General features: G+C 37.3%; 1 protein-coding gene across 1 annotated transcript in view; it reads left to right on the top strand.

Annotated features, from left to right (window-relative positions):
* gabbr1a (gamma-aminobutyric acid (GABA) B receptor, 1a) overlaps positions 1 to 25,263 on the top strand; it is a 117,829-nt gene that overhangs the window by 8,961 nt on the left and 83,605 nt on the right. Inside the window, exons 4-6 of the mRNA XM_023286200.3 lie at positions 3,478 to 3,616; positions 13,162 to 13,347; positions 15,696 to 15,713. Coding sequence (XP_023141968.1) covers positions 3,478 to 3,616; positions 13,162 to 13,347; positions 15,696 to 15,713 — 343 coding nt within the window. The remainder of the gene's footprint in view (positions 1 to 3,477; positions 3,617 to 13,161; positions 13,348 to 15,695; positions 15,714 to 25,263) is intronic.

Raw genomic sequence — 25,263 nt, 5'->3', positions numbered from 1 at the left:
TTTGAACAGAATAAGTAGACCGATGTATATCAGAGGAGTTGGGTAGGTTTCAACCTGGGTGAGTCATTCTCCTTCCATTATAAATTCAAAACCTAATATAAAATCAGTGGGAGACGCTGTAAAAACCACAAGTCAGAGCATAAATCTCCTAAATGAGCTGCACAGTTAAATGTTTATGGACTAGTTTGATACAGATACAGTTAATATGAGGTCCTTCTAGTCTCTGTCAAATCTTATAACACCACAAAATTGATTTAACTCTACACATGGAACAGTGTAAACATGGATTCATGTCAAATTTACAGATTTAGTAGCTTTAAATCCAAGAATGGCCAAAAACAGGAATCAGCACATATATTGATGTAAAGCTATTGACACATCCAACCATTCAGGCATCTGTCGGACAGTTATCCCTGCAAAAAAAGTTTAAAAACGCTATTTATACTATTATTTACTACATGATTAAAAAATTAAAAAGTTATACTGTCTTTTGTTAATGAAAAACTGTTCAAATGTTTCCCACTTCTGTAGATTATAACTGGGAAAAGTGACGCGTCTCCCAAAGGCCAAAGACAAGAAAAAAAAAGATCTGAGTATCAGCATCCAACTAGGATTAGCTTTGATGAGATACCTGATCAGTTATTTAACTAATAACAGAATTAGATTTGAAGACACAAATAGGAAAACATGTCTAAGTCTTTACATGCAGTCTCACTTACAGAGCCCATATTGTGTACATTTACAGGTTCCCCTGCAATATGTTTACATGCTTTAAGATTCAAAAACTGTATTTATTTCTCATGCTGTTTCATGCTGGAACAAGATGGACCAAGCTCTTCCATTCAGAAACACTTTTGCGCATGTCTTGAAATTCACTCCTCTGGAAAAGGCAAAGGTTGCATTAGGACAGTCACACTATTCCCCATCTGTCTACTCAGAGCTGCATTCATGAATCTGGCCTGACCTTTTGCCTTCTCTGCCTCAACAAGGCGTTCTGAGACCACAGTTGAACCGCAGAGCCTCTGGAGAAGACTGGTTGACATAATTCTGAGAACCAGCTTGCTGTCTGCATTGCTTTGGAGCTTTGGAGAAAATGAGACCCTTCAGAAGAAAGAAGAAATGGGAGGAATTGCATTATGAAGCTGCACTGAGAGAAATGGAGAATCCAAAGGTTTTAGTGCTTGTCACATATTTGAAAATCTAAATCAGGATATGTCAGCCTCTCCTGGACTGATTCCGATTATTCAGATTTAAACCACTTATATTTTCAAGCAGCTTTAAATAGTTTTTAACTGGATTTCACCACCTTCATCAGCAGATAATTTGCTCCACTTCCATCCACTGAAAAAGAACCTGGAAAAAAAGTGACAGAAAACATTTTTAGGTTGGGGACTTTTCTTTATCCTGATGCATCATTTTACACACAGTTCTCCCAAATTCCTCTTGATATAATTGGTATTTTTGAAAATGTTGGGATCTTCGCTAGAACAGAATTAAAGTTGTGGGTTAGAGGAATGTTTGAACACAGCTGGACTTGTAGATGGAAGTTGGGCCTTCAACTCTCTCTCTGGACTCCTATTTAACCCCTAAAAACTCATCTCCTCTTGTATTTAAATGTTTTTGATATTGGAGTAATTTAGCCATACATGTTCAAACTAAAAACTTGTTCTGAATAATAATGACTCAGAAAGTCCCACCCTGCTTGCTGTTCTTTAAGTCTGTTATGTATAAAACCCATCATGTCTGAATCTGTGTTTATGAATCAGTAAGCTTCACTTTCAAAGGAGAAACACTCAGCTGTGGTGTTGACTACTTGTTTTGCTCATGATCACATAAAAACACCATATGAACATGTTTGCTAGCTAAAAAACAAAACACTATTTTCACTGGCGGATGGGGTCTTTAGCTGGATTTTTCACACCTTTCATCAGTGGATATATTTTTTTAAGAAGATGGTGAAAACACTGACAAGAAAAACTACTAAGTGGACCTTTGAGTTGACGATTTTTCCTTGTTTCCTCTTTCTGGGTATAAAAACATCCTAATCTTTTCTGATAGTTTTATTTTAACGCAGCTCACTAAAAAAACGTCTAGGTGTCTGCTGCATCATCTTACACACAGTTTGCCTGGATTTAGCCTGACTTGTTTTGTATGTTTGGAAACATTGGTATCTCTCAGAATAGAGTTGTGGGTTCAAGCAACGTAGCCTCCAGGTCTGAAAGGTGAAGCATTAAAACTGCATTCTTTCTAACAGCCAGCAGGGGGCGACTCCTCTGGTTGTAAAAAGAAGTCAGATTGTATAGAAGTCTATGAGAAAATTAGTCGATTTTCACTCCATTTATTACTCAGTGAATATTTTCCTATCAGTTAATACATCGCAGTGTTCAATTAGTAAATTATGGTGCCATTCAAAGGTAAATAGACAATAAAGCAGAGTTTTTTTTAAGGCGGGGCTTTGTTTTGATTGACAAGCCATTGTTGTATGAGTGTGAAAAGTGTCTCAGTCAAATCCGACTCTCATATGTCTTTTAAAAACTAAGATGCTAAACTCAAGGCTTCAAAACATCACAGTGCTACATCTGTATTTTATGTACAGTTTAGGTACTGACTGATGAACTTCTGGATGCACAATAATATGTAGGTTGCAAGAAGTAGCCATAAATTACAGCAAACAAAGCTACAGACATAAATCCTGTCCAGCCTTATCTTGATGACACCATTATTTTATTATAGAATCAACTGCTGCATGCTAATTTTAAGATCTGCTTCATTACTCTGCTTTAATCCACAAAAAAGTTCAATTAATGAGTCAAAAAACCCACTTCTTCTCTTTGATTAAATAATGCAGACTCAGTGATGGTGTTTCAGTTAAGATGTCTCCTTGTTTAAGCCTCCAGACTCTTTGTGAGGAAGTGAAATCATCTTTGACGTGAGCAGAGACAAACTTTCTCCCTCAGCAGATCAATGTGAAAACAGCCTTCTGGCGTCAAACTCTGACCTTCGCTGTGCAGAATGATGAATGCGCGAGCATCCGAGTGAAGTAACAATAAGCAAAATAGATTTCTGAGCTTGCATGAAATCAGAGGGGAGAGATTGATGTAGTTTTAAAGCATAAGAAGGATGAAAACCTCCGACATTCAAGCGCCTGTAAGCTTGTATGAGTGAAATGCACACAGAATGACACGAAATTGAAACATAAAGCCTCGGCGGGTTCATGTTTCCCTCCTCTCCGAGCTCAGAGAAGATGTACTTCAGAGTGTGACAGCGCATCAATTCAGACAGCATCGCTCTGAAATGTTTTCCCTGCTACAGCTTCATTGTCGCGGCCATATGGCACCAGAGTCTAACTGCTGCAACACAGAATGAAGAGGGTCCCTAAGTGGATGAGAAATACTGGTACGAGAGAGCATCAATCATGCTTTAATTACTGTCTCTCCTTCTTCCCCCGATCCCTCTCTGTTCCTGCCTCCCTCGCAGATCCGCAGTGTGCAGATCCTGCCGGTGGATTATGAGATAGAGTACATCTGCAGAGGGAACCGAGTGATCGTGGGACCCAAGGTCAGGAAGTGCTTGCCCAACGGCACATGGACGGACATGACGCAGCACAGCAGATGTTGTAAGTCCTTTTTTGGTCAGATTTGTTCCTCAGTGTTCTCTTATCTGTCCTTTCCCCCCCTCCTCGACAATCTTTTCTCTTACAATAATCAGTAACATCAAATTAAAACAATGAAATGAAATCTCAGCTCTTTGCCACCTTCCCCATTTACGCTACACACACAGGAAAGTGTCAGATAAGGTGCAACGTTTACTTTCACACTCAGTTTTACCATCTACAGTAAACTGATGGAGCCTGAGTTCTCTGAACCCCGAGCAGTTTCTGGGTGTTTTTTGTTCACTTTTTCAGTCCTACACCTCAGTGGAAACAACAGAACCATGGATAGAGGTAGAATGAACTCAGAAATAACACAAACCATAACAAAAGTTGAATTTCTTTGATTATTTGTTTTACCCAAATTTTGAAAAAATCGAATCAACCACATTTTAACCAGCCTCTAGCACATCAGATCTAGAAATATATTCCACCATGCTGCTTGTATCCTCCAACAACTTGCTCCACTGTTTACTGTTTTTGAGCCTTGCTGCATTTATTTTATCGATCCAGTATATTTTATTTTCCCTCTTTTAAAATGTATCAAGGGGCGCAAAATTTATAGCTTTTGGACAGAATCTCAAGCAAACCGTTTATTTTTGTTGAGGTTTTAAATTAGGCAAGAAGAAAACAGTGGTTTTGATGAAATATCAGTATTATTTAAGCTTAGACTTGGCAATTTTTTCTATACGTCTACTTTACTGTACCTTGCATATGATATGTTCAAGGACCAGGGGAAAGTTTAAAATCAGGGTTTTTTTTCTGTTAATACAGTTGTTGTTTTTTTGTTTTTTTTTAGAAAACTTGCCTGACAAACTGACTTGTGGGATTTGGGGACCGGATCATTGATTAATTAAATCAGACCCTGTTTATTGTTGTTATTTTTGCAATATCAGCATATTTGTGGCCACAAACAAGATATGAGATTATTAGCTTATTTAAGTTAAAATGGTGAACCTGGCAGCAAAGACCTGCCTATTGCCACCTTCAGCAGCTACAGGACAACATTAGTGCTCTTTTGAGGCCATATTTGGTTAGTAGATGTGCAATATTGACTTGGTATGTTCCAGTATCCAAACCACCACTCTATATAGCACCAAACTGATTTAGCATGTCCCAGTACATAATACATCAAATCTAGTCTGCCACAAATCTGTGAATGCCCTACTATATTCAGTCAGTTTTGGCAGTATGCAAGCTTTTCTGGATGTACTGACCCACAAAACGTCATGACGTCACATGCATTGTGTTGTCTCACAGGAGTATAAACAGATGACGGCTCATTTCAAACTACACACTGTGATATGTAATATTTTGCCGAAGTAGTATGTCCTGATAGTCTTCATACTGCATGAAACTATCTGTACTTTATAATGGCAGCTGCAGGAAGCGCTTAAAGTTCGAAAAAATATTAAATAAGGACGTTTTAGCCCTGGTTTTGGTCTCAACATGTTTAATTAAGTGTTAAATGCTGCTCCCCTGATAGCTGCTTGCATTGGTTGTTGCTGAACAGGTTTAACTTTGGACCCAGATGAACATCTTGAGTTAAAGATATCTATAATTCAAACTGGACTGGTCAGAATAATAGAAAAAAGTGACAGAACACTGCTGGTGTCTCTCAAACCATCAGTGCTCGTGGAAAGAAATAATGATTGAGGTGGACGGAAGAATTTCAACCAAAAAAAATGTCCTCAAAAATCCAGGTGCTGGAGGCATTAAAAACACCAACACCTGTCGCAGCTTCTTCAGGGTTTGGAGACACAAAGAAACAGAGTAATTAGAGCTGCAATCATCACAGTTGTCTGAATAGCTGCATCATTTTTTTTCTCTCTGTGGCCTCGAGATCCAACAAATACAACACAGGAAGCACAAATTCAGCCTGGTAAAAACACTTTCCTAGATAAGGATGGTCTCGATGGAGAAGGATAAAATCTGCAGTTAGAAACAAACAATTCCATCAACATGCAAATAAGATAAAACCACAAATACAGATGCACTCAGCAATAGCAACAACATTTAGTATCTTCAATGAGGAAATCAGGTTGAGCACAGTTTTTACACACTATTTAAGGCCTTGTAGGAGTGTTACCTCTGTATTTTTCTTTGTGTCTTGACACCCCAAAGAAGAAACAAGCCCACCATAATAAAAGCCCTTTACTTTTCAAACTCACACTGACCTGCATTTTTAAGACATTTCTTTGTTTAAAAATCTTCTGCCCTCCTTAGTCAGAATAAAAGCTGTAGATAGTCTGACTTGTTGTGCATGATGGTGCTCATGACAAACGCACCGTTAATGTGAGAATTTGTATGTTTCAGTCTCTTTTTACCTTTTATTTATTGATTGATTTACCTATTTATTTACTGTTATCTTTATTGTTTTCTATGCATATTTTTATGGTTTTGCCCTCTAATTTCTTTTGTTCCACTTATTATTTTTCCATTAATTGGATACGGCATGTTTGGTGCTTTTAATATTTGATCTGGTGTTTTTGCATTGATTTACTTTTTAAATCTTTTACCAGATTTAGCTACATTTCTCTGCTTTTGCCTCTCTGGTCATTTTTTTTCTGTTTCGACTAACTGGCCTTCTGTTGTTGAATAGTCTCAGTGGTTTGACAAGTCAGAATCAAACTGCAGATGTCTGAAACTGTAATTGCAACTAGTTATAACTCAGTTGCAGATATTCAATTAAATTCACAACGTATGTCATCCCACAGCACTTAGCATAGTAAGGTACAGTCCTTAGGAATTCTAAACAGAGAACAGAAAACCCAGTAATCCAAAGTTGCCTTTGGATTCTCTATGAGTGACGGTAGGAAGCAGCTAAATCGCAAATATCTGTAATTACAAACACACGAGCGATAAAAGTGACATTTCCTGTCCCAGGAAGAATAACATGGTGGTTATCTGAAATGTTCTATTTGCTCTCAGGATATTAAATGTTATAGTGACTTGCAGTATGTCTATGCAGAATCAGTCACAACTTTTTATCTAATATTGGGCGTGTTTGATAAGTTGACTGTACAGAAAAGCACAGTTATCTGCACCAGTTGATAACACGCCCTTGGAAATTGAAAATGAACTGAGAGGCTCCAGACTAAACTAGCATTGGTGCATATGTCTGCTGTCACCAAGTTACAGCAGGTAGAGTGCACTGGGGTTTTTTTGCTGACAGATTCATGCTGTTAGAGCTGTGACTGAACCAGTCCTAAGCATCCTGTCTGCCTATTCAACATCATCACATTAAAACCACTGTTACAGTAAAGTAAAATCTGTTGTTTTGACAGCAAAGACAGGAGTTTTCCTGCTTAGAGGACTTTTTGCAAATTGCTAAGAACTGAGAATTTGTAGAAAATCATTTGGTTTAACCAGTTTTTCTTAATTGGGGTTTCATTTACTCTAGCATAACAGACATTTTTGTTCATCAAATTGACAGAAATAGATGCACTGATTTCTGCCAAATAAAGTAACACAGACTCGTTGCCTTTACTGTATGTGGAGTTATCATGCTTACTGTTGTGCACAGTTACTCCCCAAAGGCCTGTTCTGAGCCAGAAAAACCCTGAAAGAGTTGCTTATTTACTCATCCAGCATCTACGGAGCAATGTTCGTATTTATGTGGAGCTGTGTTTGTGTCCGTCTGGTGAATATAAGTGCAGTCTTCACTGTGTTTTAACTCTGATTTTGGCGTCTAGCAGCTCCCGAGGGAAATATCTGGCTCCTCTATATTCACTATGTTTGCCTTTTTGGCGCTCGGTGCAGAGCGGGTACTGTATAGTGTTTTATCTCTGAAAATAGCAACCGGATTTGGCTGAAAGGAGAGCTGTGAGTGATCCAGAATGGTAAAGTTGTTGCCAGACAGTGAAACTATGAGCTGAAATTCATTATATGAATCTGCAAATCCACCAGGGAGCTGCAGTTTCAGGTGATTTTTTTCTCTAAGTGTGTCTCTTTTCACTCTTACAGTTCCTATTTGATAAATGGTTGCTGTTAGAATCTAGACTAAAATAACTGCAGTTGTAAAGGAACATTACTGACATTATGAAGCAATCTGAGCCATTAAAAATGCTCACAAAAAGTGAGACCTTGTTGTAAATACTGACAAATGACCAACAGTAAAGTCTGAAATTACTGTAAATTCTCATTTAAAAGCTTTGAATAATGCAGATAAGATCAGTTGATAATAAACACTGGATAAAAAAGCTTTGATTGGGGGGATTTATGTGTTCTAAAACTCACTGATTATACTGTCTGATTTAACAGAAATAATGTTTGATACTGAAACTAATGACCAACTGTGTGGTGTTCACTGTATTCTTCTTAATGTTTCTTCACAAAAATTTAAATCGGCAACACTTTCAAAGGGAAAATTGAAGACAAAGTGTTGATTTTCGTGCATGTAACTTAAAATAATTAATGGAAGAAGGCAAAGAGGAACATCTAGCATGATGCTTGCTGTGTTGGCACAGTTTGTGCTGTAGAAACAAACATGATGAACAAGGAAATCAGAAATGAACAGAATCATTAGATACCAAAGACCACCCTTATATAGAAATATTTATTAATCTATATGTGTCTATATGAAGACACCTGAGTCATTTGCTGATTCTAAAAAAGAAGAGACTTGGCTTAAATCTGTGAAATAGTAAATAAGCAGACTTTTGCTTCACATATTGGCTGAACAAACAATTTCAGTGAGATTTTCTTGGCTAAATCGATTCGTTGTCAACAATTAAATGAATTACTCATACTGACTTTTAAAATGAACTATTTCTATAATTGATTATTGGTATAAGTAACAGTTAAAAAATAATTAGTTGTTGTCTGAAAAATTAGCAAAACAGCATTGTAACTGCAAGCAAACACAATATCTCACTGCACTTAAGACTAGAGCTGTAACCATTAGTCGATCAATTGATTAGTTGTCAAGTATTAAATTAATCATCAACTATTATGATAATTGATTCATCAATTTGAATGAAAAAGTCTAAATTCTGATTCCAGTTTCTTAAATTATAATATTTTCTGAGGTCTTCTCTCCTCTGTGACAAAAAACTGAACATCTTTGTGTTGTGTTAATTTAAATGAATCAGTTAAATGATAACATAACTGACAGCTTATTCAACAGTGTAAATAATCATCAGTTGCAAACACAACTTTTAAATAATCTGTAACTGTCAGCTAAGTCAATATCTCGAGACTAAACAGGAGAAACTATGAGATGATCATTGATTAATAGATTAGAGACCAGACAGCTGCAATTATTGGTCTATCAATGAATTAGACATCAACTACTAATTTAATTGTCAACTATTTTGATAATTAATCAGTTTTTAACAAGGAAAAAAGTTCAAATTCTCTGGTCCTGTCTTCCTAAAGTTGAATATTTTCTTATTTCTTTTCTGCTCTATGAGAATAAACTGAATATCTTTGTGTTGCGGACAACAAAGCAATCAATTATTTGAGAAAATAATTAAAATATTCATTAGTTGCAGCTCCAGTAATGTGTCACCAACCACAGCTGGTAAACATTACTTCACTGTGGCCTGTTGATTGATTATTAATCAGCCATTTTCTTTGCTCTGGGGTGTTTCTGTCTGATGAGGCGAGAAAAAGAAATCTTGAGTATCCCCAGAGAGGACAATTTGTGTTGCCCAGATGATTACAGTTAATGAATGCTCTTGTTTAGCTTCTATATGTGGACTTTGTTGTATATTTTAATAATTTTATTCTAATATTGAGTTGTTTTATGGCTCCTATATGCTTTAATAGCAAATGTTGTCTTCAAACCAATCTTTTATTGCACACTGGGTGTAATTTCTTCTCAGATCACATCTCCAGTGCTCTTACAAACGCTGAGAATAAGGCCAGCGATCGGATCAAAGCGCAGCTCCACCTCTGTTTTTGTTCTTTCAGTTCACATTTAACACCACAGGAATATATTTTTCCCAAGAGTACAATCTCTACAGCAGGATTTTTGTTTCCTCTGGCTTATGTAAGAGCACAAGCTGCAGTGTGCTGATTGGAGTTTTATTATGTAGTCACATGCTGGAAGCGAGATTCAACAAACTCGGCAGCTTAACAGAATTACACTCAAGAGCTCGGCCATTTTGTCAGGCAGCCGAGAAGACACACGCAAACTACCTTTAATTCTTTGTTTTCAGAGACTTTCCAGTGTCATCGTGTTGTGCGTATTTTGTACCAGAAAATCGCACACGAAAAATATGCAAACATTTCTCAGAAGCAAAGCTGCTTGAGGGGAAGGAAGAATCTCACAGAGTGAATTAATTTAGACCTCAGAGAGCAGCTGAGGTAGAAACACTTTTACCTTTTAGCTCATTTAAATTCCGTTTTTACCTCCAGCTGTTCTGATGGTGAACTGAGCCGGGTTTTGTGGGCGGTGATGCAGCAGTGTGTTTGAGGTTAAAGAGTTCAAGCATTTGCAAGACAGCTATAGTTTTGTCCATATGTGATGATTTTTTCAAAATAAAACTCCAGCCACTTTTAATGCAGTAAAATATGTTTTTGTTGTTGCCATATGTTGGTATTTACTTTAATGATTAGAGAGGTTTTGTTCTTTGTGGGCACCATCCAAACACACAATAATATAAATACTACAAATATGCAGCCATGAAACTGTAAAACGGTAAAATCTCTGTAACAAAAGAGGAAGACATTTTTGATTTCAGTGAACAGATCAGACCTTTACAATAAAATAATATCCCAACAGTTGTCATGGAGCTCGGGAATAAGTAAATAATAAAGTAACTTTGTTGTTCCACATGCGTAAATGTGCACAACTTTCTCTCTTTGGAGATGCTTATATTGGATCGTGCTGCTGTTTGAAGCTGCAGATATTTAATCAATTTAGAAGAAAGACAAAGAAAATTAACTGGTTAGTTGTCGGGTATTAAATTAATTGCAAACTAGCTAGATAATTGATTTGTCTGAATAATTTTTAAGCTTCTTAAAGGTGAATATTTCCTGTTTTTTTTCCTCCTCTGTGACAGTAAACTGTCATCTTGGACTCTCAGAAACACTGATCCATATTTCATAGACCAAACAATGGAGAAAACAATCAGCAGCTAAATCAACAATTAAAAAAATAAATTATTTTTTGCAGCTTTAAAAGCACAAATTCAGGTTCTGTTAATGTTTTGTTACAGATTCTGCTTTCAATGCCCTGAAGTTTTATGGATGCTTCAGTCTGTAATGGATGTGAAATTGTACAGCAATGAAGCTGTAACTCAACATATATGAAAGGAGTCTCCTCAAACTAAAAACATGTATTTTCTGTGATGTTTATGGGCCAGTATTTGTGTTAAAATGTGGAAAAATCCTGATTTATAGATTGCCCTGAGTGCAGAGAAAGACTTTTAACCTCCGCCGGTCAGCCACAACATTAAACCAGCTGCCTAATATTGTGTAGATCCTCCTTGTGCTGCCAACACATCTCTGGACCTGTGGGTGTCCTGTGGCATCTGGAACTGGGATGCTGGCAGCCCATATTTTAGGTCCTGTAGGTTGGAAAGTTCGGCGTCTGTGGATTGAGCTCCTTCCAGCACATCCAGCAGATGCATGATCAGATCAGACAGTGTTTAAAGAGGTGGTACTTATCAAAGAAACATCTCCATGAATTCACGTTTTCCCAGCAGAACACAGCACTTTAACCAGCTGATTAAATGTGTTCCCCTTCACCTGTCAGTGGTTTTAATGTTGTGACTGATTGGTGTATGTAACAGTTTTTCCAGAAGGATGGGCTTTTTGTGCCCAGATGAAATGTAAAACCACGACAAAAATTTAGTATTTTTTTTACCCGTTTGCTGCCACTGAGGCTGGAGTCTGTAACTGCTTTGCTAATGGCGCTAACCTTTCATCTAATTTGTGAATCATAATCACAAATACTCGAAAAACTAATGAGATTCCCCTCAGCCTCATTACCAAATGGCAGCACATCTGCAGACTCCTGTTATCAATCAGTGAGGCTCATTTTTCTCTCCAGTTCATTTAAACTTGACATGAGTGCCGTTTCCAGAGAATCATCAGTACAGTAAAGTAACTAAGTACATTTACTCAAGTGCAGTTTGGTACTTCAGCCTTGGTGAAAATGGAAGTGTGTGACTTTTAGTTGCAGCAGAATATTTCCACATTGTAGTTTTGTTACTTCTATATAAGTACAAGATCCGAGTACTTCTTCCACCTCTGAATATTGTCAGACTGTTAATGATTGCAGTTGAGTCCAGGAATGAAGAAAACCATGTTGTTGTCTGTTTTATAACGAGGCCTGAATGACACCAACACTGAGGCTTTGAGGTTTTATCGTGTTTGATTTTGACTTTTTTTATTCAGATTAAAGCTACACAGTGTTTATAATATTGACCTTTGGATGACAGGACTGTAACATAATCTCTATGTGTCGTTGTAACTTCACACTCATCACCTCGTATGTAAAAATTTGGGGAAACAAGAAATCGCACAGACAGCATATATTGGAACAAAACAAGTGAATTCCCTGCACTTTTCCATCCATCCATCCTGAGGAGTTTACAGTTGAGATGAGATTTATAATCGTTCCAAAGAGTTCATGGTCTACAACAGTTCAATGTGTCCAGAAAGCCTCCAAAGAAAGATGTCTAGGATGCATCCTAATCGCTTTAGCTCCCTCTTCACCATGATAAAATGTTAGCATTACTGCTAATGTTGCACCAATCCATCTGTCCATCTCAACGCCATTTTCCCATCACTTGTTAACAAAATCCAAACATACCTGAACTCATTTGCTTGAGGCAGCACCTCACCCCAAACGAAAAGGAGCAATCCACCAGTTTCTGGGAGAGAATCATAGCATCAGACTTGACTCTCATCCTGGCCTCAAAGTGTCCAATGATGGTCACAGTTTGATGAAGCCAACAGAACTACATCATCCGCAAAAAGCAGAAACTATTCTCTGACCCAAAAGAAACACTGAAATCCTGCATTAGGGATCCACATCATCAGACCTACTCATCCTGATATACGCTGTTTTGTTCTATTCTTTTTTCCCTGAATCTATACAATGGAGGTGCAGAGAGCAAAGTTAAAATGATGCATAGACACACAATCACCACACAAATGGTAGATACACTAAGTGGAAATGAACCAATATGACCCTTTAGGTGTCTTTCAGCTCATTGTTTTGGTTTTATGACTCACAGTTGTTCACTCTTGCTACTTTTCAACTTTTAATGAACCCTTGGTTTAGCAGCTAAAAAGACAGATATCTCCCTCAGGAGGTAGTGGAGAACAAAAAGAAGCTAAAAGAGGAATTAATACCGGACCTGTATTCACCATGTGCCCAGAAACATGACTGTAAATGGAGATTAATGTTGCTTAAAGTCTTGTTAACATGAGGTGATAATGCGTTAAACTGTGAGGCCGCCACTGAGAAATGTTTGTTCATCTACAGTTGCCAAAACTGTGCATTTACCTTTCTCTTATGCCTCCCTCTCTGTCGTGTTTCCTGTGGTCTCCAGTGCTGCTGTGCCCGCGGGTTTGGACGTCTCTGGAGAACGGCAGGGTGGCGGCGAAGCCTCCTGGGCCGCCGGTGGAGGGGACAGTGCTCCACTACAGCTGCCACGCCGGCTTCATCCTGGAGGGCAGAAACATCAGCCATTGCACTAAACTGGGAAAGTGGGACGCACCGAAACCCACCTGCCTGTGTGAGTGTCTCAGCTGGAGTTTACAGCTTAGTAAAGACGTAGAAAATGTATTCTTAACAGTTAATGTACATCTTAGAACTAAAACTATTAGTCTGCTGATAGATTAGTAAACAGACAATGATTAGGCCTCTATTTTGATTGTTTCAGATGATTTTTCAAGCAAAAATTTCAATTGTTAAAGGCTTCTCTTTGTTTTATATGATACTAAACTTAATTTAATATATAAATATAATATACTAAACCTATTAATTTTCAGTTTAATTTATTAGAAATAAATTTATTATTATATTCTTGTCTTTTTAAAATAATTTTTTCTGTATTTTTTTTGTGACGATTTACTGTTATTTTACAAAAAGCCCTTGTTTTGTCAAATTACAGATAGGAAAATATTAAAGAAATATTAAATGAAGCAGTAATTTCACATAAAAATTGACCAAAACTGTAAATAATATCTATGTCAGAAATTTGTATTTTTGTTAACTGTAATTTGTTCATTTATATTTGACTGTAAAGTTACACATATTTTGTTACTGTATTTAGGTCACCAAAAATATAATTTTACAGATATTTGTCATAAATATATTTTTCAGAGATAATGTAAATTAGAAAAGCATAAATGTGTATATTAGGGTTTAAAAATAATTTTTAAAAAATTCTAATAATTTACTCATTTGCTATTATACAGATTTTCCCTGTTCTGTTTAACTGCAGAGCATATCTAGAAAAATCACAAACATTATCAGGATTTTTTTTTAACATTTTGACTGTGAAAAAGAAAAAAAATAAAGGAAATGATGGTCAGATCTAAAATCTTTACTTTTTCTAAATTGTTGTAATTTGTCCTAAAATAACAGTTTTTTTCTTTTTCTTTTTTTACTGTTTTAAATACAGCAAAAAAAAAACTATTGAAAATTTTAAAATATTTTTTACTGTCATTTCACAGTTTCCCCTGTTTAGCTAAATTACAGATACTAACTAGTAAAATCAGGAAAAAAAATTCAGTTAATTAATTTACCAGCTGATGTGCAAAAACAGACAAACAAAACAGGCCAGAATAATGTCCACATTAAAAACAAATCTGTTTTTATAGACAGTAATTTGATCTTTTACACTGTGTGACTGAAAAATTTGAATATTTTTGACTGTGTTTACATCAGCTAAAAATATAACCAATTCACAGATGTTTGCCATTATGTCACTGTTTTTACAGTTTTTGAACATTACAGAATTACAACTTTCAAATAAAAAGTCTTATTCATTTATAGTGTATTTAATTATTATATATAGTAAATAAAATGTTTGCCTTAATTCATTTAAATCCTGTTTTGTCACACGGACATGTCTCACTTCGCTGTGTGCCACACAGAAACGGGAACATTAGGCTTTAAAGACGACAGATAATTACAAACACCTGCTCTCCTAGCAGCGCAGCACAGTTGCTAGGCGATAAATGATCCGACCAATCAGAGCGTAATCCTTAAGAGCGCCATGTGTACTGTTGGCAAGTGAAGCAAGAGATGAGCACAAGCGAATCCCTGACGTCCAGAAACAGGAACGTACACGCAGGATAAATAAACAGTTGTGTGAGTGGATGTGAGTGACATCACTGCCGCCCAGCAGCCATCTCAGTTACAACAGATGGTGCGTTCACTGTCTGAAAAGATTTGTTTGCATTACTGCAAATAAGTGAGGATTCTGAGAGAAAAAAGAAAAACGCACACACACGCAGATGAAACAAAGAAGTGAAGGAAATTTAGATTGCCAACTGGTTATCAGATGAGTTGGCATGGCAACCACTAAAGTTGCTATGGGAATGGTGATATTAAAAGAGATAAAAGAGGAATTATTAGCACAGTTGGAACGGACAGCTGAAAGAATTCTGCTTATTTTATGATCCTGAAGAAATCTACCAGTTTAATAAAGGCTTTACCGATATGTTTAAATACTTAGAATGGACCCTGATGCTTCATTTCTTCTCATTATTTTCTACTGGCGTACATTAGAGGAGATTTTAAAGTTTCTCAGTCCTGTTTTACTACAGCTGGAACCTATTTTTTCTTCTTCACACTATTACATAATAGGAAGCTCCTGCCAGGCCACTGCTCAGCTCTCAGTGTATCTCTCAGCATCTCGACAGTGTTGTATTGCTGCCACCTAGTGGAGCAAATAATCTGAATTCTGAGCTTTATTGCACCAAGAAATGCAAATTAAGAACACGGATCGTCCACATCTATTCAGATGAACGATGAATTAATTGAATGTGATTGTTTCACTTGATTGTGTTTTTAATTAACTCTTCTTTGTCCTTCTTTTTCTTCTGTTGTCTTCTTTTTCTTTGCTTGCCAAAGACGACAGAAACTATACAGGTAAGAAGCCTTCATTCTAAAGATCATGGCCCACTCGCTAAATTTTAAATTAATAAGTCAATGACAAACCAACGACAATAAACTTAGATATTACATTAAAACAAGCCAAAACATTCTCTTTTCAACACACATCTGAAGCCCAATGTAAAAAAATTTGACGTAAGACATTAATATATATAAAAAAAAGGTGAACTGATGAACCCCAACACTCCATTTATGGGAAAAAAAACCCACATAGACAAGTGCATCTATTTCTTATATTTAGTTAAACCCAGCTTCTTACCATCTTTGAACTTCAATTAGCTGCCTTTGTCTTTCCAAATATAGTATTAAAATTCTAATTTGAAGTCATTGTTTCTGTTTACAATGCATCCTTTCAGAAGAAAAAAATCTGATAATATATAATAATCTCATTATTATTTAAGAAATTATGGCTCTAAAAATTAAATACACTTCCAAACAGGAATTTGATTTTTTTTTCCTACTTATTGTGACTTTAAAAGAGAAAAAAAAAATTTTTAAACTTACATAAAATGCATAAGTTAATTTTTATTATTTAAGTGTAGAAAAATAAACTTTTAAAAATATATATATATTTTCTAATCACAGCTTCATATAATTATACATTTTATTAACCTCCTTTCATGAGGCAGAAAAAGTGCAACAGTACTGGTATAAATAAAATAAATAAAATAAAAAGCTGCTGATTCAGATTTCTTAAAGCACAAGCAACACTTGTCAGCCCACTATCTATATCTGCTTGTGGCCAGAAAACTATGAAGAATCATAGAAATATATCTACTGTTATCCTACTTGTACTATATATAAATACTACTGTTTATGTTTATTTTCTTTTAACCATATTTCTTAGACAAATTTGCCATAAAACAACTTCATATTAATCTTGTCCTTTCAATCTTTTCTTAAAGCAGAGATTTATTGATTATATGTAAAATCATTTTCACTTTACTGTACTACTGACATATGAGTCAATATGATGCTAAAACATAGTGTCAGGTGTAAATTTCTTACATCACCAGAGAAGAAAGACTCAGATCTTAAGTAAAAGTCACAATAAAACATTGTAGAAATACTCTGTTACAAGGGAAAGTCCTGCATTTAAATTAGTAAAAAGTTAACACAAAACTAAAATACTTTTAAAATTTGACTTAAAGTACCACAGATGCACTCATTATGCAGAATACCATATTTAAGAATAACATATATTACATTACTGGAATTTAATTATTGTTGTATTAATACATTCATTACATTAACGTTGAAGGTGGTCAGCTTGTGAATTCACTCTTATGGATCAATAATATTACATCATTTACTATATTTTGTGTGATTAAACTAAACATAAATAATTAAAATTGTCAGATAAATGTAGCTGAATTAAAAGTACAATATTTGCTTAACTGTAGTAGAGTGTATGTATAAAGTAGCAGAAAATGGAAGGAAGTAACTCCAAATTACACTAAATTACAGTACTTAGCGACCTTCTACCATAAGTGTAGATACATTCTCCTGAATATTTAGAACAGGTGTTTGAATAAAAACTGCTTTTTACTTATTTTGTTTTTCTTTGCATAAAGATATTCCTGATGTAAATTGATGCAGAAAAGACTCAAATTGGAAGAATTGCAGAAAAATGAGTTCCTCAAGTAACTAATGTAAAATAAAATCTGCCTTCCTACTAAAAAATTTTAATTACCTTTTCAGTCCTCAGAAATGAACAGGGCTCTAGTTGAAAGTGTGGCTTTTAAATCATTATGCATTAAATAGACGAGTCTTTTTTAACAAGTGTTTTTAAACTGTGGCCACCAGAGGGCAGCAGTGGTCTTTGAGATTCCTGCTTCAGTGCCTCCATGTGGGGCAGCAGAGGCCTGAAGCACTGACAGCACAAGTGGTTGTTCTCTAACTGAAGGTTTAAATCCCCTCACCAGCTGGGAGAATCTGACTTGGGGGGGTGTTTGGAAACTTCTTCCATGAACAGCTTGTCCAATTAAATATTTTTCTGCTGTGAGAAACGAGATTATGGTTGAAGCCCACTGCACAAGTTAAAGAAATGAGTTTTCATACCGAATATCAGGAACATTGCGGGGCTCGCGGCGTCGCATTACACGACAAACATTATTTTACAAATTACAAATTACATTACAAATCCGACGCTTATGACTGAGAAGATTAGGACTATTTAATTTGCTCATGAGCATCATTAGTGAGCGAACGCGTTCAAGGCATCCAAACTTCACCCCTCCCTTGTGTCTTTTCTTCATTTTCAATCCAAAGTTTTAATGAAAATGTTAGTCTTATTAGTTGGTTGCTAATCATTTTTGCTCCGCTGCCGCCTCTCTGTGAAGACGATACAGTGGTCCCTCGTCTATCGCGGGGGTTACGTTCCAGACCCCCCGCGATAGAAGAAAATCCGCGAAGTAGCGACCATATTTATATGTATGTTTTAAGGCTTTATAAACCCTCCCCACACACCGCAGAGCAACACTATGCACAGCGATCAGACATCTATGTGAAATGGACAAGGCCAGATGCTGGATGCTGCCTCACATGGGAGATGGAGGAGACTGATGCTACGGTCGCTGAGCCAATCAGCACCCAGCACTTTACCCTACACATTTTATTTCAATTAAATACTGTTTTAGTATGTTTCAAGTATTACTTTTTTAATATATTTTTATATAGGTGGTTTTTTTTTGCTAGAAGATGCTTATTTTACCACAAAATAATTAAAAATAATGTAGCCATCGCAGAGCCGGTTGCTATGACTGAACTGTTATACTGCAATGCACCATGGGAGTTCAGGTTGTTGGGGTTTGTATTAGTGTTACAGTGTTATTAGTGTTTGTGTTTTTGTGGTTTAGTAGCCTAAATAGTTTAGTTCAGTGTTAGGTTGTCAGGACCACATTTTATGTAGTCACTCTCCCTGTGTCAAAATAAAAGCATCTGCCAATTGCACAGTGCATTAAAGGCAGATATTCTTTCTCCAGCACCATTCTTCAATGCAGCTCTCCACAATAATAAATATGTAAAAATACCTACATACTGCAAAATCCCGCGATATGGCAAAAAATCTGTGACACCAAATGCATTTTAAAAATCCGTGATACAGTGAAACCGTGAAAAGTGAATCGCGATACGGTGAGGGACCTCTGCATTCTGCTAGAACACTGCAGTTCTGTTGCTGTGAGTATAAAGCTATGAACTAATGTGCTTAGTCAGCCTTCTCTGGTAAAATAAAGGGTCAACACATCTACTAGCAGCTTCATCTGATCCCTGGCACGGCTGATGAATACATTTGCTGCTGTTGGAGGAAGGTTCGCCCTCTTGCACGGTTACATTAGAAATTGGCCAGATATTGAATCATTCGCTCGCTACAGTTCCTCTAATGATTCACACCAAGCTCTTGCGCAACGCCGAGCTCGATATGTAGTTTTTATGCAAGTAATCCCATAAGTTGCTGATAAAAAACTTTTGCAAATGTCACAGACAGACTCGACAAACACATAATTAACAAAGCGGCAGAGAACAGTGTTTCCTCGAATAGAAATTTCCATCCACTGTCTCCATGCTGACCTCCTTCTGGCTCTGCTCTCTGTCTCCTCTCCATGTGCCATCACCACCCACTTACTGCCTCCTCAGCGGGAGAAAGGTTAATACCCTGCTCCTGTCTGTCTGCCAGTGTGTGCAAAGAGATGCAGGTGGATTGCATCTCTAGTTTCTCTGTTTTCTCCAAGTACACTTTACCAACCAGAGGTGCATAATGGACACAAGCAGAGTGGCGAGAACAGCCTGTCTAAACTCTGCAGCCGTGCCAACGCAGTGAAAAGGATCCTATTGTCAGATAATTCCTTTTAACAATCAGTTCGATCTTTTATCTGCACATATTATCACATCTTTAGACTTTTAGAGACACTAACAACTCAGAAACGCATAATGGCAGCTGTGTTATTCATCTCTTTTCCAGTCTTTCAGTTCCGTCCGGACTTCTCCACACTTGATGCTGAGCGAATTTGCTCCACGTAGATCTCCACAAACAGAAAAAGAAGCCGTTCACTTCTATCGTCTTCACATTTGTCTTGAGCTGTCAACAAGATAAACGTGTTCAGGTTTTTGTCTTTTCGTGTTTCTGCGATGTCTGTGCCTCCTGATTACCCCCTTTATATAAAGTTCTGTTCCAGTGAAGTAGTTAAATTAAAAAACAGGTCGCTATTCATCAAATCAAACATTTAAATCAGCCACTGAACCAAAGTGCTTTTCTAATAGAGAAATAAGATTGATTGAGGCCCTAGAGTAATTTTTATTAAGTTAATTTACACCAGTAGTTTGAATATTACAGTTAAAACCCAACAGTATTAAGTAAAATACACATGTATCCACCTAAGTTAAGAATGTTTGACACAGGTATAAAAACTGCATTTTTTTTAGACTGTTTTCAATTGTGGACTAATTTTAGAGATATTTATGGTTGCAGGATGGTGCAAATGGGACTAACTCACAATAAACTGCATTACTAGGGCTGCCTCATATTGAAAAAGGCTGATTTTGCAATATATAGTTTTCCTGAGATCTGAAAAAGTACACGAGTTTTCACCAGATGACTTGAATAACTATTTTTGGAAAGAATTACTCATTCTAGAATGATTGGGGTGATTTTAAAAGAGAGTACATCTGAAATGGAAATGAAAACTAAGTGATGACGCTGAAAAAAAAGCTGTTTAGGCTTTTCTCATATGGTGCAACACTGGCAGAGGTATCCAGGAAAGTTTTTTGCTTTGGATAACATTCTGATCTGATGTTGCAGTAATACAGAACTTTGTGCTGGTGATTTAAATGCACAAAGTAGTCATGTTGCCTCATGTGGTGCAAGACGTTGTCGAAAAAGAATTAGTTTTTGGTCAATATCATTCTTTAATGTAGCCAAAATACTCCTACAACTGATGCAGTGTTTGTTTTTGCAACCAGATCTTCCTTTTCGGTGTTTCTCTATGGTTCTTCACTTATTTTTCTGTGCATGTATGAAGCCTGCATGTCAACAAACAGTTTTTCTTCAAAACTCTATATTCAGGAACCCTTAAATCATAATAATAATAACATATTTTCTATCAGACAGACTTTGCTTGCCGATTCGTCATGGAAAATAACAGCCGTGTGCATTTTCTTTTTGTTGTAAAATGACACGTTTGAGATAATTTGCTGTATTTCACATCAACCTTCCTGAAATGTGACACTGTAGGGTCGATGCTGAAATGATAAATTGCAGTCCTATGCATTAATTTCAATATTTAATAGATCAGACTTTGGCTACACAGACAATACTTGATAGCATCCTTTAAAGATGCTTTGCATCATTGGAATTGCTGCTTTGCTCCAAACTTGGCATGTGAGTTCACTGTACAGCATCACAGCATAGCAACACATGCACTCAGACCAACTGTTAGCACTTCAGAAGTACAGAGGGGTCCAAAAGTCTGAGAGCATGTCGGAAATCTGTCATATTTTCATGTAAACCTGGAAATTATCTCAAGAGTTGAGATTTATAACCATGGGGGCAGAAGTTCTGACATGTAAACTGAAGAAGGAATGTTCTGGGTTAGTGGTAGTGATCATCCTTTACACAGAAGGCCAGAGTTTCTTGAGTTGATTTGATTAACGCATCAAAAGTTGAACTAAACCTGCAGTTGTTATTCACCTGTCAGAAATATGTCCGTGAATCCAGTTTCCAGCAGAAAGTTGCGATTGTGGGAAACATGGCATCAAGTGAGAGTGTCAGAAGTCAGATTGTTGCTCTGAGCAAAGAGGAGTTTTCTCAGCATCACATCATGGCTGGACTGAAGGTTTCTAAAGGTTCAGAGCGTCTAAAACTCTGGATCATCAGGTCTGGATGAACCCCTGCAGCTCAAGTGCTGCTGTCAAAACAGCAAAAGAACAAGTACTGAGAGTTTCTGACATTCATGTCAGCTGATATCATTTGAAAAGATGCGTTTTGTTTATTGAACCTGGAACATCTTCACTCGTGCTCTCAGACTTGTGGACCTCGCTGTAGCTGCTGTGAGATTCAAGGTTGCCCCTAAAAAGTTCAGCGGAGCTTTTAAAAAATTATTTACCTCATGTGTCCTCTGATTTATTCACACGCCTCACCTCACTGAAATGTGAGTTTGAGCCTTGCTCATGGCAGTAATGGATTTTTAAAGCACACGAATACTAATATTTCGGCAGTAAAAACATTCTTAAAGCAGAAGTTATTCCTTTTTTTCACAGCTGAATTCATAAAAACGTACTAAAGTTCTGTCCTAGTGGCAGTAGTTTTATTGCTGAACAAAGAATTTATTATTCTTAACAGAATCCTCTCCACCCAGATACTCAGGCATGATGTATTTCTCTAATAACTGAGATGCTGCAGAGCATTGGAAACAAGGTAGTGTGCTGCTGCAGGACAAATTATGTAACAATAATACTGTATCTGTGTTAGTGCCTGATGAACTATATTCTTCCAGCATACTGGCCAACATCTATACTCCCATAAATTCTGCTCTGTCCAATAATGCTGGCCTGGTAAAGTTTAAATGTGGTTTAAGTTTTCATCAGACAGTGCACAACAGAAGTGAGCACAGTGAGTGTGTAATTTCACTAAATGTCAAAGGATTTTAAAATGCTTCACTGTAATTACATTATTGTTGAGCTGAACAGTAGACTATCCCCTCTTATGTAAAACTGAAAGTGAATATATTTATAACATTATAAAATACAGGCTCCACAGTCAGAACTCAATGCAACTTAAGTCAGTCCATCCCTTCAATTTTATTTTTAATGACAGAATCAATCCTCTTTGACATGGAGGATAATAAATTTCTCCAGAGGTGTTCTGCTATTCAGTAAAGAGTACTTTTTCATCTGCTCTCTCCTGGAGGATTTGTGTTGCTCTACCTTTTGCTTTAAAATATCCCAAAGATGTTCTACTGGATTCAAATCAAGCCACATACTTGTCCAGATCGTAGTTTTCACTTTGTTCTTCTGTAGAAACGTGTGTGTGATTTCATGCCTTGGATGGTTCTCATGCTGGAATATTCTTCTTCATCAAGCTTCTGTAGAGTGAGAGTCATCTTGTCAGACAGTATTTTGGGTTATCTACAGGAATTCATAGTGCATCTATGAATGTCATCTTCCCAACACCTTTTCCTCTCATGCAGTCTCATATCATCACACTCCCACCTCCGTGCTTCACTGTCAGGACGATGCATTCACTGTCATAGTCCTGGTCAGATTCAAACCAAACATGCTGGACTCCATCTGAGCCCAACAGATTTATCTTGGTCTTTTCTAACTAAGGAATGTGCTCCCAACAGGTTTCTTTTCGTGTTCTTTGGCTAATTTTGACCTGGCAGTTTTTTTGCAAAAGAGTAAGCAAGCATTTCTTCTTAAATTCTGTCCATAGAGGCTGATGCTATGAAGTGACCTTCACACTGTATGAACTGTCACAGAAACTCTAATTTCAATTATCAACTCCTGTGCCAATTCTGAAGCAGCTGCGATCACAGCTAAATTGTAAAATTAGTTCACTGTCTGTGGAGTCGCTTTAGTAGAACAACCGCTGCAGCTCTGATTAGTGGCACTATGGATCCTTCTATACCTCCTGATTACCGCTGCAGCTGTGATTCCACTGATTTTTAGTTGCTCACCAATCTTCCCAGATCCTTTTCCAGTTTCACAGTCAAGTTGTTCAGTTTCTCTGTTCAATTCTTTTCCGTGTGGAGCCACGATACAGATGCAGATAGGCACAGACCGAAACTGAGAAGGTTCTGCTGTTCACAGCTCACCTTAGAACCATGTTCATACAGTTTTGCTGATTGTATATAACAAGTTGACTCAATTTAGTTTCAGTGATCACAGGTAGATGGACTTTTTTTGCAACGAGTTTCGACTTTGGGGCCTGAAATTTTAATACAGTCTTTCTGAACTGTACTATTCAACTTGTATAATGGAATTTATTCAGAGTTGACATTTAGATGATTTTGCACAGAGGTGTACTCACTTCTGTTGTACACTGAACAAAAGGCAAAGTTAGACAACACACAGAATGGATTTTAGAATACTCTGCTCTAGTCTTATCTTTGCACAGTGTCTCTATTTACACTTCATACTCTCAGCGCTTCCGTGTACAAAATATCGGCGTCTTGAGACATGCAGCAGTCTGATTGATTTCACCCAGTATATTTTGTCACAATGGTTTGGACTGCTGCCTTAGCAACGTACTCCGCAGGTGGAGGCGAATGCAATCTGGCAATTATGTTAAAATGGAAACATTCAAAACAGTATTTTTCCACTAACACGTCTACTGGGAGGAAAACAGGCCATTATTCTGAAAGATGGCCATTGTGCAAACTGCACACACACAAATCTACAGTAACAGGGCCCTCATTAAAGTGGCTCAGCAACATGTTGCTGCAGTCTCGTCTCCCCTGCATCTTTTTCAGGCTGTGCCACAGCTAATGTCTTCTCCCAATGTGGCTTTTGCCTCCGTGGGGTTGTTAACACTGCACTGCCTGGCACTGTGTTGACTGCGAGCTTATGGAGCGATCCGGCGTCTAAAGTTCACGGCTGAATAATTGATAGTGCGTTGGATGGGTCACGGGGTGGCAGCGAGGAAGAGGAGGTGGAAGTGGAAGGCAAATGCCAGTGGATGATCACTACACTCTCACTCACGTCAGCCTGTGAGGGCTTGTTAGCAGCTGGATCTGAATAGCTCTCTGCTACACGGAGATATCCAGATAATGAGATTTGGGTAATGAACCAGGGTTATATAATAGTCATATTCCATTGCCCAACTACAGAGGGTTTTTAATTTAGACTGGTGGAATAATGGTCTTCTTCACCATCGCTGCAATAAGTAATTTTCAGACGGGAACTTCAACGTTAACATTACATTGCAATTAGAGCACTTACACAGGAGCTGCAAGAGCCTAAAATGTAATAAGAACGAAGTCAGTAACCCAAAGAGGCCGTGTTATGAGGGACAAACAGGATCGCCGCCACCGATGACTTTGCATTCTCTTGCTTAAATAACATGCTGTTAACCTTTACCTATAGCACTCCTCAGAGGATTCACTGATGTTGTATCTCCAGCCGTTCATTTTGGACAAGAACACGAATGAAAAGCAGCTCAGTTTAAAGTCTACAGGCTTGTTTTTCTGGATTCCTGTGTTTCTGTGTCAAAAGGTGTGAGTTGTGTGTCAGATACCGACAGGGACTGTGCAGAATACGAACAGAGGGTTCAGGCAGCAGGTGTACAGAGAGTCCAGCCTCCCTCTCATCAACTCTAACTACATCACTGTTGCTGCTCTGGTCAGACAGAGATGAAGGCAAATAAAATCTGCCGTGATTGATGCTGCCGTTTGCCGCGTTTTCTGCTGATTTCTCAAAGTGGCTTCTGTAGCATTTTTCTAGACGTGGTTGTGGAGGGGAGGTACAGATGAAATATGAGTTAGCTGAGGTGGTTACAGACCAGAGCTGCTCGTGTGGTAGTCTTGTAAGC

The sequence above is a fragment of the Amphiprion ocellaris genome, chromosome 9 (assembly GCF_022539595.1).
Source record: "Amphiprion ocellaris isolate individual 3 ecotype Okinawa chromosome 9, ASM2253959v1, whole genome shotgun sequence".
Taxonomy (NCBI): domain Eukaryota; kingdom Metazoa; phylum Chordata; class Actinopteri; family Pomacentridae; genus Amphiprion; species Amphiprion ocellaris.
This window is presented reverse-complemented; position numbering and strand designations above follow the sequence as displayed.